At 38.6% G+C, this 12301-nt stretch overlaps 1 protein-coding gene across 1 annotated transcript in view; it reads right to left on the bottom strand.

Annotated features, from left to right (window-relative positions):
• LOC126018485 (tripartite motif-containing protein 5-like) overlaps nt 1-3487 on the bottom strand; it is a 69280-nt gene extending 65793 nt beyond the window's left edge. The window contains exons 1-3 of the mRNA XM_049780619.1: nt 3011-3487; nt 2382-2477; nt 803-1033 (exon numbers count right to left, since the gene is read on the bottom strand). Coding sequence (XP_049636576.1) covers nt 803-1033; nt 2382-2477; nt 3011-3427 — 744 coding nt within the window. The 5' untranslated portion in view covers nt 3428-3487. The remainder of the gene's footprint in view (nt 1-802; nt 1034-2381; nt 2478-3010) is intronic.
• Nucleotides 3488-12301: the final 8814 nt, after the last annotated feature.

Below are 12301 nucleotides of genomic sequence, written 5' to 3'. Positions count from 1 at the left end.
CTTTCTTTCTTTCTTTCTTTCTTTCTTTCTTTCTTTCTTTCTTTCTTTCTTTCTTTCTTTCTTCTTTCTTTCTTTCTTTCTTTCTTTCTTTCTTTCTTTTATCTTTCTTCTTTCTTTCTTTCTTTCTTTTCTTTCTTTCTTTCTTTCTTTCTTTCTTTCTTTCTTTCTTCTTTCTTTCTTTCTTTCTTTCTTTCTTTCTTTCTCTCTCTCTCTTTCTTTCTCTCCTTCCTTTCCTCCTTCCTTCCCTCCCTCCTTCCCTCCTCTTCCTTTCCCTCCCCTCCCTCCCTCCCTCCCCTCCCTCCCCTCCCCTCCCTCCCCTCCCCTCCCTCCCTCCTTTCTTTCGTTCTTTCTTTCTTTCTTTCTTTCTTTCTCTTTCTTTCTTTCTTTCTTTCTTTCTTTCTTTCTTTCTTTCTTTCTTTCTTTCTTCTTTACTTTCTTTTCTTTCTTTCTCTTTCTTTCTTTTCTTTCTTTCTTTCTTTCTTTCTTTCTTTCTTTCTTTCTTTCTTTCTTTCTTTCTTTCTTTCTTTCTTTCTTTCTTTCTTTCTTTCTTTCTTTCTTTCTTTCTTTCTTTCTTTCTTTCTTTCTTTCTTTTTAGTTTTGGGCCACACCTGGTGATGCTTAAGAGTTACTCCTGACTATGCGCTCAGAAATCACCCCTGGCCTGGAGGACCATATGGGAAATGGGATGTCTGTCCAAGGTTAGTGCATGCAAGGCAAATGCCCTATCACCTGTGCCACCGCTCTAGCCCCAAGATTTTCATTTTTATAAAATCTCAGTCTAGTGCTTCTTCCCAAGTCTTACCTGCAGCATCTCTTTCATTGATGCTTGAAGTGTGTGCTCCATATCTAAGATGAGGTCTTGTAATAACTGTTTCTGTTGAACCAATTCTTTCTCAGACTCTTCCAGGTTATGAAAAATGTTTTCATCTTCTTGCCTCAGCTTTTGCAGTTCCTTTAGTTCTTCCACATCTATAATATCTCTCAGTTGTTTAAACTCTTTCTGGACACATTGTATCTCAATTTCTATTTGTTTCTGAATAAATGAGAAATAAATAAGGGTACTCAGGATATAATGCAAAGACTAGGAGCTGGAAAAAATTAACTTTTCTGTAGTCCCATGAAATGGAGGCAGACAGACCAGCAATGAAGTCCTCTTTGTGATACAGAAGAACTTTTTTCACCCTAGGTCTGTAGTCCTGAAGAAGTGTTTCTTTTTGTCAATGAGCCATACTATAATACATTTAGAAAAATATATTACACACACACACACACACACATGCACACACACACACAGCAAAAGTCACAGTGGGAAAGCAACACAGAACCCCATCACATTTAGTAGGTGAAGTTGGTAGTTTTGGAGACTCAACTCTTATAAGCCTCTCTGGTAAGGGCATTAGAGAGAAAATGTGGAGGATGTTAAAGGAATTCAAAGAAACTATGGAATGGACTCCAGCGGATATGAGAATGGTAACTTCTAAGTTACCAAAAAAGACCCTGGAGGATATGAGGATAGTAATGAAAAATCTATAACAGAAATGACAGAACTGAAAAACTTGGTAGTTGTAATGAAAATCTTAATGGAAGGCCTGGCCAAATAGCTACTGAGGAGAGAATCAGTGAGCTCGAAGATGGGCTGCATAACACCTCCAGGCAATAACAGATGAAGGAAAGAGTCTTAAATAGAAGGTAGCAAATAATTATACTATTTGGTAAGTTCTCACAAAGAAATTCAAAATGACACAAACCATTCTTGGAGATACAGACTTTACCTATCACTTCATTACATTCTAGTAAAAAACCGTGACTTCTTGTCTATAATATTGAATCCAATCCTGAGTCAAAACAAAAATGAGTGCCTAGATATGCCTCAAGTTTCACTCAGCCGTCCAGGATAGTTAATTGTCTAGAATTACTCCTGCTATCACCCTCTCCCAAAATTGAATAGAAAACTAAACCGTGAGGTATATCCAGAAATATTGAATAAAAAATGTGGCTGACTTGGGTTTAAACCCCAGCATCCCAGATGGGCCTTCAAATACCACAAGTGACTCCTGAGTGTAGAGCCAGGAGTAATCTGAATTTTGCTGGGTTTTGCCAAAAAAAGTTTTTTAAAAAAGAAGGATGAAAATATGACAGGCACATCAGTAGTTTCTTCACTAGTGAGTCCCTCTATAGGGTCTTCTAATATAATACATATATGAAGTATATATATGTGTATATATATAAAGCTCACTTTTTTGTCCTTACTTCTATTATGAAAAGAACTAAAAAAGAATACCAAGGCCTATTCATTGTAAAGGAAAATTAAAGGAAGCTTTTGCTTCTAAAAATCTGTCTTCAATTTCTGTCTGACTTCCTCAGAAAGTTTCCTCTCCTACCTTCCAGGAAGTTTTCTCTTCTCTGAGGGCAGTTTCAAACACCTCAGCTTTCTGCTGTTTCTCCCTCAGACTCTCCAGATTTGCCTGTAGTTTTTCCTGTAGAAATAAAGCAAAAGATAATTAAACAAGAATTCCTCAGCAGATGAATAGAAGATAAATAGGGGAAGATATAATGCTAATCTTCTAATAGAGTTTATAGAAACTCTGAGAACAGTAATTGAAACTTATGACTAGACAGAAAACTCAACATACTGAATATGTTAAGATTTACATAGAAATCAGAGAGGTCATTATCTCTCCACAAGAAAGATGACTTTAGTTTCTTACATTATAAATTCCTGCAATAAGATAAGAATTTAGATATTAATCCACCTGTCCCCCACTTGTCACTCCTATTCAAAAGAGTAATGAGAGCTTTTCTTAGGCACCCAAAGTTCCCTACCTAGCACAATTTTCAAATTTCTGGCAGAGTCTAAATTCTAGGCTAATCCCTTTGTAACTATAATGCACAAACTTGTTCTCCAGTCATCAAGACTGAGCCTAGGAAAAAGGAGACGATCAGCCTCTGGGTTATCCTCACAAGGTCATCAGTTCTGTATTTTGTTCTGTCCTTCCATTTAGTCTCTTACCTGGCATTCTTTGGCTACCTCCTCAATGAGGAAGGTGTGGTGATCACGGTGTTCTTGAGATCTCTCACAAAGCCAGCAAATGAACATCCAGTCCTCCTTACAGAACAGCAGTAACTTTTCTCCATGGTGTGCACAGAGATCTTTCTTCTCTTCTATTTCTGGACTTAACTTGACTTCTCTGAGCTTTGATGCTACATTGGCCAGATGTCGGTTAGGCCTCATGTTTCCAGGTTCGTAAGTGGTTCTACATACTGGGCAGCTGTTCTTTTCTGCTGAGCTGACCTCCTGGCTATTTGCAGTGATGCAAGTTTGACAAAAGCTGTGGCCACAGTCCAGGCTCAAGGGATCTGATAGGAGTTCCAGGCAAATGGGGCAGGTTACCTCTTCCTGTATGTTTTTCAGGATTTCTGTAGCCATAACTATTGTTCTACTGATTGTATTTCTTAGCCTGGCTTCTGAGGCTCTCCTTTTCACAGTTTTCTGAAAAAAATGGAAAGATAAATGGCATAGTGATAAAATAATAAAAGCATAAATGGAAGTAATTCTTTACCTACTAAAAAAAAAACAAAAAACTGGGACAAAAAAGGTTAAAAATGAACTGGAAATGTAATCCAGCTAATATTATAAGCATTGAATATAGTCCAAAGATTATATTCAGTAGCTACCCAAAGCCCATACCATTCTAGATTAGGCTTTGAATAACACCAAGATTGGCAGTAAACATTATATTAGGAAAGATTTTACAACATCTGCCTCAATATATGACCATACCGAATTGCCGTGTTAGATTTTATGCCAAATCTTTTTTAAAAAATGTATGGGCTGTAACCATTAGATAGATTGTTTTCAAAAAAAAAATAATGGTACTATTTAGAAACAGGGTTTATAATAATGCACCAACTATTATATTCTAGTCTCTTTTTCTAGGGTAACTCCTGGCTGTGCTCAGAGTTTACCCAGACTCTGTGCTGGACAAATTCAGAAAGTCAAGAATTGAACCTGGCTTGGTCATGTTCAAAGCAGGCACATTTCCTGTTGTACTATTGCTCCAGTCCCAGTCAAACATAGTATTCAAAACCTGGGAGTGGTGTCTGCAATATCATCTGATAAGTTTCAAGTAATTGTGACAAAAACCTATATAGGAGGAAAAAGGGCAGAGAAGGCACTTTTAACTGAAGTTATGGAATTTATTTTTACAGTGGGGTTCAAAGAAACTGAAATTCAAAGAGTTGCTGCCACAATAGATGAATAAAGAATGTACAAATGGCCAGAGATCCCTCAATGGAGGATCATTTCACTAAGTTAGCAGTGTCCCAAGGGCATTACAATAATAAGGAAAATAAATTCAGAAAATAAGTAGAATAAGCTACTAAATACCTAGACCAGCTTGCTGCCATAAGTATTAATTAGGTGATTATTGCACCCTACTCATGTATTATCTAACATTGTAGCTTATCAGAAAACAAACTGAAAATGTCCAGAGAAAAAAGGTAAAGAGAGGCAAAAACAAAGAAATAAAGAACACAAAAACATTAACATTGTGAGGCCTGGAGCAGAAGGGACTCCATTTTGTCAACTTACAGTTAATTTTCCATTTAAGGCTAACAAGGCTAAGTTCCATGTAAGGGCTAAGTTTCTATACCCACAATAATGACACAGACCCCAAATCCCTACAAGTCACTATATATACCACCCTAGATATCTAGCCATAAAATGGCATGATGAAGCACTCTAGAAACTCTCTAGACAACAGCCAATCAACTAACTAGCAGGAAATCAAAATTTCCTGCTTTTATCCCTATATAACCTGGCTTATGATGTGTGCAGGGTTGCCTTCTACTTTGTTGATAGAAGAAATAAAGCTTTGCTTTGCTTTATTTCAATTATGTGTTCTTGTCCTTCGACTATGGACCCTAACAAACATATTGACTCCAGAGCTGCAATTTGCATTAATTAAACCCATCCAAATGGAAGTTATCTATGATATGTAAGTCAATCTATAAAACAGTAGCTAGACCTAAGAGAAAGTGCAAAGAGCAAGACTTGTCTAACAAGTTGACATAGCAATATAGAGACAGCAGAACAATAAGCAGGGTGAGATTAGAAAAAGAAGAACCTAGAAAATTTACCTTTAAGAGGATATGCAGCTAGGATTACCAAAACAATCCTTTCAGACATCCTGCTCTTTTCCAATCACTTTATTTTACCACTCACTTCCCCCACCACTCCTCGCTCCCCACAATTTAAAAAGATAAAAGAAGAGAGGTTTTTCACCTTTCTAGGGACTTAGGTAGATTCCATACCAGTCTCAAGTTCTCCATTTCCTTTCCTCAAATTCTATTGAATTTGCCCATCTCACTTATCATCTTCTGCTTTTAGTTTTGACTGCTTGATGTCAAGAATCTGTGAACATTGTAACACCTTGACCCTAGGTAGAAATTTGGTACTGCTATGGTTTCTAGTGCACCACTGGGGTGGTGGCCACTGGGCACAGAGCCAATAGTAGTCCCAGAGCAAAATTGGGTGTGCCCCTACCACCAGTAACTATGTAAAATGCAAGGAACATAGAGAAATTATTTTGTTCTTTGGGGAATGAATTGATATTATTTGTTCCAATTATAATGTCACAACTTTTCGATGTTATATTGAAGAGTGTTACTTTTCCTAAATAGATGGGAAAATGAAACTACTATGTCTAATTTGTCAATCTACAAATTATATTTAATATAAATTCTCTATATAATATTCCCTAAATAAAGGCTAATGTAAAAAAATAAATCTAAAACTTTGTCAAAATAGGCTTGACAAATTAGTATACTTCCAAAGTCAGTCATTATGCGTAAGATTTGGTAAAAAGGAGAGAAGGCATCTGAGAAAAAAAGATCTGACCGCTGTCCTCCATATAAGTGTTCTATGCCTTTGAAAAGTCCCCAAAGATCCATACAATTTTGGCAGCTAGTTCAGTTGCTCTTTCTCTACTCTGTTGTCCACCCCCTCACCTCACCACCACCACTCCCACACCCCACCACCCACCCCCGCCTAAAATCTTAACCTTTGGATTTGTAATGAAAACAGTGTGGCAGTGTGTTCCTTCTAGAACTCATTAGTCTGCAATCATTTAACTTTTCTTTCCAGTTCTTTTCCTATAGCCCCTCTTTTTCCTGTGACCCTGGAGACCACAGATTTTGGGGGAGCAGAAATTTATAATTGGTTATATAATTGGTTAACAACTAAATTACTGAATTAAAAATCAACAGGAAGGAGATAAGTTTTCCACTAGCTTCTCTTGCTTCTCATCTTTCTTTGATCTGTTTTTTTATGATAGACAAGGCCAAAGAAGAATGAACAAGGTTTTTGTGTCTACAAAACTACAGTAATTTTTTTGTGTTGAGTCCAATTGAATAGCCGAGGCTGCAAAGCTTAGGGTCTGTAGTCTCCTTAAGCATGCACTGGCCAGCTTAGTAAGAATTAATAGTCATGCAGGAGTATAAACCTTTACAAGTTAGTCATTAAACTACTAAAATTAAAAGATCCACCTAGGGGCCAGAGCAACAGCACTGCAGGGAGAGCATTTGCATTATGGGGGTAGGGGTGATCCAGTTCAATCTCCTAGCATCTTATATGGTCCCTCAGCCTGCCAGGAAAGACCCCTGAATACAAAGTCAGGAGTAATTCCTGAGCACAGCCGAGTGTGACCCATAAACAAACACCCATCTTCCAAAATTCACCTACTTTGTCCATATTGTTTAGGGAAGGGATTTCTTCTATCACTGAAAATTTGAGAAATCTAGAAATCTGTCTTTGGGAAGATGCAATTTAAAATTATTGAAAAAGCAGGATATCTGGTACAAATAGGCTAAAGAAATAAATGCCAGTTGTTTAGTGAAATAAAATCTTTCACTTATTCAAACATTTTAATTGGGGTTGTTTTGTTTTATTCTTTTGGGTTTTGTTGTTGTTGTTGTTGTTGTTGTTGTTGTTGTTATTGTTGTGAGGCTGTGCTCAGGACTTACTGCTGGCTCTAGGCTCAAAGATCAATCACTCCTAGGGGTGGGGACCATATGTGGTGCTAGACTTAGAACCCAGGTCAGCAACCTACAAGGTCAGCCCTATCTGCTCTGGCCACAAATTTACCATTTTTTGAAATGATACTTTTTCTCCAGACTTAGCTGTTCCCCACTCCCTTAAACTAGTTCAGTCTGTACAAACAAAAGAAAGTCTGAAAGCAGCCAGGTTTGTAACAAGGAGAACAGTTTCTTGAGCACTGGAGACAGTGGTCAAATTATATCACCCAATAAAATTCTGGTTTTGTTAAAAGTCTCCCAAAGTCTCTACTCTACCAACTATAGAACATACCTCTGACTCGAGAGAGAAGTTGTGATTCCTTGGAGAAGTGCTCAGGATTCGCTCACCTTAACAAGGCCTGCTCAGAGCAAAGAATCAGAGAAGTGGAGTGAAAGTGAAAGTAAAATTCTTGGAGGAGGACTAGAATGAGAAGGAAACCTATAAACCAATGAGAAGCTTGTGTCTGGGTCAGACGTGGCAGTGACTACTTCCTGGCAAATCAATTCAACTACAAATTTGACTGTTCTAAGAGGCTCAAGAGAATTCCTTCTTAAGATAATAGATTGATCTTCGTGCTGTAATTTCACAAAACACACACACACACACACACACACACACACACACACACACACACACACACACACACACACACACCTTTAATTCCTTCTGGTTTCCATACCTTTCCTCATCATTCTCACCACACACTCCCTCTTTCTGATTCTGAGAATCCACCCGTGGTATCTGTTCACCTCTTTTTGTCTTGGTTGGCCCGATGTAAAGAAATGGCAATTCATTCTCAAGATTTATTTAGGTGGGTGTATAGTCAATGGGGCTAGCAGCAGGTAAACAACTGTTACGAGTAATTTTATGTATAAAATTGAAAAATTGGGGGCTGGAGCGATAGCACAGAGGTAGGCAATGCACATGGAAATCTAGGACAGACCTGGTTCGATCCACAGTATCCCATATGGTCCCCAAGCCAGGAGCAATTTCTCTTTTTCTTTTCTTTGTTTTTATTTCCTTCCGGGTTTGGGGCCACACCCAGCTGTGCTCAGGGGTTACTCCTGGCTCTGTGCTCAGAAATCGCTCCTGGCAGGCACGGGGAACCATATGGGATGACTGGATTCGAACCACCCGTTGGTCCTTGGTCAGCCGCTTGCAAGGCAAGGCCCCAGGAGCGATTTCTGAGCAAGTCCTCCAACTTGCCTGATCCCTGAGTGAAAAAACAGGAGTTTAAGGTCTGATCAAAGTATGTCAGGTATGGCCCCAAACCAAATAAACAAACAAACAAACAAACAAATAAATAAATAACTTCAAAATTAAAACTATCAAAAAATAATTAAATATATTAAAGTTAAAAACTGTAGTCACTCAAAGAAGCAAAGCAAATCTGACTTAACATAAACTCAAGATCAGAAAGATCAAAGGAATTTAATTTAATAATAGATAAGTAAAAATTATTCAATACAAAAACTTTGAACAAAAAAAACTTTGAACAAAGCATCAATAAACTAAATAAAATCCAAAAGCATTATAAAATTACTCAAAAGGATTAAAACTAAGTACTGAAGAGTAATAGAATTTTAAGCACCTATAAAAGTAGCTAAATTAAATGGCAATTAAAAAAGGGAAAAGTTCACACAAATAAAAGCAATATTCAAAAACTCTCACCCATGGGCCCAGAGAGATAGCGCAGTGGCGTTTGTCTTGCAAGCAGCCAATCTAGGACCAAAGGTGGTTGGCTCCCATATGGTCCCCAGTGCCTGCCAGGAGCTATTTCTGAGCAGACAGCCAGGAGTAACCCCTGCACTGCTGGGTGTGGCCCAAAAACAAACAAAAAAAAAATCCTCACCCATACATGATAATAATTAGAACTATCCCTTTTCTTTTTTTTCCTTTCTCTTTCTAAAGGAAATTTTATAACATCTAGACAGACCCCCCTTGTTCCCTTTTTCTTTTCTTTTTCTCTTTCTCCTTTTGCTTTTGTTTTTGTTTTTCTTTTCTTCTTCCTTATCTTTTCATATAACTACAACAGAACCACATTACTGGAATCATCTCTTTCAGTCTCACAATTTGAGAGGGGGAAAATGGATAGTACCAACACCAGACAGTCGAATGCACATTTAGTAGAAATAAAAATGATCAGGCTAAAACACCAAACCCATAGTCAATGACAACAGAATCAATACCCAATTTACAACAAACTGTACAAGCGGGGAACAGTACACTAACATTATGGGGGATAAAGGAAGGAGCTATGGGATGCATGCTGGGAACAGGGGTGGAGGGAAGACAACACTGGTGGGAATGCCCCTCATTCATTATCACTATGTGCCTTAAATATTTCTGTGAAATAATTGTAATTCACTTTAACCACAATAAAAATTAAAAACAAATAATTAGAACTTATCAACTTTGTAAAGGAAAACAAAAAACAATCATAGCTCATGGTCAAAATAGGTATAATTTTCTTTATAATTGGGAACATATCAAGAACCAACTCAGCACCCAGAATTAGATTCATTAGAACTAAGTGAAAGCATAAGTGTTAAAATACAGGAAATATAACAGTCTTGGTGCCAGAGTATTGCAATGGACAAGATGCTTGCCTTGCATGCAGAAAACCTGGGTGATCTCCAGCACCCCATATGGCCCCCTAAGCCCCACCAGGACTGAGCCCTAAGCACAGAGTCTGGAGTAAACACAGAGCACTAATAGGTGTGGACCAAAATAAAAAAAAATGGAAATCAAAGTCTTTATTTGTAGAAGTTATGATATTACATAGAACTCAAATTAAATTTAGAAAAATAACTAGAATTAATACACATGGTAAGCAAGGTCATAGGGCTTGAGGCCAAAGGTTCACATTTTATAAATAAGTAGTGAATAACTAGAACTTTATTATTCAGGAACCAGGATGTGTCACAAGAGTTAAAGCACATGCTTTGCATGTATTAAGTCCTGGGTTCAATCAACAACCATGCTACCTAAGCATCACTAAGTAAGGTTCCTGGGCAAGACATAAATGATCAATATTACATACTTGAATATCAGGGAAAATAAAAGTGTTAAAAATAAAATTAATAGAGGCAAGATGCTATAAAGTATCATGCTTGACTGCAGGTGACCCTGGTAAATCCCTGACACCACATGTGTAATCCTGGAGGTCCTTGAGCACCACTGGAGTGGCCAGGTAATTCCTGACACCAAAGGACTTGAAACAGTCCCTTTTTCTTGGCCTTTAGCATTGAATATTCCAACTTAGATGAGATATGTCAAGAGGAGCCTCTGAGCCTCCTCTAGATATTTGGGTATCCACCTCAAATTAATATTAGTTAACCAATTAATACAAATCTCAAAATTAACTTCCCTGAGATAAATAGTACTTCCCTTCTTACTCTTACATTGGATCTAATAGGTACATTGATCTAGGACAGGGGTCTTCAACTCGCAGCCCGCGGGCCTTTTGCGGCCCTCCATACAACATTTTGTGGCCCGCGGCTGGCCTTCAAATATTGCAGTTTTCGCAATTATTCACTTACCAAATAATCACAATAAAAATCGCATTAGTAAGAAAAAATCGCATTAAATATTCGCATACCCCGAGCAGTTCCATTCAGGGTATGCAAATGTTTAATGTGATTTTTTGCAATTTTTTTTTCTTACTAATGCGATTTTTATTGCGAATATTTGGTAAGCAAATAATCACGAATACTTTGTGCCTAGCGCAAATGTCATTTCTGCTCCTTCTGCCTGCTGTCCTTTTTTTTTTTTTTTTTGGTGAAATCCCTTATGCAACCCTGCCTCACCCCGAATTTGCCTCCTGCGGCCCCCAGGTAAATTGAGTTTGAGACCCTGATCTACAAGATACAGAAGAGTTGCTGTAGGTATGACAGAAAACGCTGAACAACATAGAGATTAAGAATCAGAAGCAGATTGCGGCAGGCATGAGGGTCACAGCTCTGATCAGTGGTGGGAAGGACAGCTGTTACAATATGATGAAGTGCATTGATGCTGGACATCAGATTGTTGCTTTAGCAAATCTAAGACCAACTGAAAATGATAGTCTAAATGACTTCTTCAGCAACTTTAAATATTTAAAAATAGTATGTAGAACTCAGATGCCAGTACCTATCTGCCTGACTTCTGTGCTTTGCTCTATTTTCAGCCTGATTTCATCCTGTGGCTCATCTGCAGACAGCTCACCTTCCCTGGAGCCTTCCCTGAAGGTGAGCTTACAGGCCCAGAAAGGAGAAGCTGCTGAACTCTGCTGGAACTCAGATGCCAGCACCCCTCTCTGCCTGTCTTCTGTGCTGCGCTCCATTTTTGGCCTGATTTCATCCTGTGTGTGGCTCATCTGCTGATGGCCTGCCTTCCCTGGAAGTGAGCTTACACACCCAGAAAAGGTGGAGCCAGAGGAGCATGGCCGCTCTGCTTCGCTTACCAGCAATGCACATCATTTAGTCAATAAATAGAACACAACACGTAAAAAAACCCACGATACAAGTGTGACAATGGGGAAACAATGCAGGCCAGCACCAGACATAGAGAATGACGATGACAGCTCTGATCACTTGAACATGACCAACCAACTAGTCAGTCTCTCAGATAAGGAGTTTAGAGTCGCAATATGGAAGATCTCCAAAGAACTCAAACAAAGTATAGAAGAGAACACTAATAAGAATCAAGAGAATATGAAGATAGAAATCAGAAAACTCCAAACTGAAATTTCAGGTCAAATAACAGGTCTGAAAAACTCAGTAGATGAATTGAAGAAAAAACATGGTTGAGGGCCCGGAGAGATAGCACAGCGGAGCTAGCCTTGCAAGCAGTCGATCCAGGACCTAAGGTGGTTGGTTCGAATCCCGGTGTCCCATATGGTCCCCCGTGCCTGCCAGGAGCTATTTCTGAGCAGACAGCCAGGAGTAACCTCTGAGCACCGCCGGGTGTGGCCCAAAAACCAAAAAAAAAAAAAAACCAAAAAAAAAACATGGTTGATATTTCCCATGGGTTAACAGCAGCTGAGGATAGAATAAGTACACTGGAAGATGAGATTCCATACAGCAGAAGACATTGGGAAAAAGCCTTAAAGCAAATGATAAAACAATGGAAAATTACTCAAAGAATGGGAACAGATGAAAATAGAAGTCTGGGGCCGGGAAGGTGGCGCTAGAGGTAAGGTGTCTGCCTTACCTGCGCTAGCCTAGGACGGACCGCGGTTCAATC

This window comes from Suncus etruscus, chromosome 9 (genome assembly GCF_024139225.1).
Source record: "Suncus etruscus isolate mSunEtr1 chromosome 9, mSunEtr1.pri.cur, whole genome shotgun sequence".
Classification (NCBI taxonomy): domain Eukaryota; kingdom Metazoa; phylum Chordata; class Mammalia; order Eulipotyphla; family Soricidae; genus Suncus; species Suncus etruscus.
The sequence above is the reverse complement of the archived record's forward strand: the minus strand, read 5'-3'. Positions and strand labels throughout refer to the sequence as shown.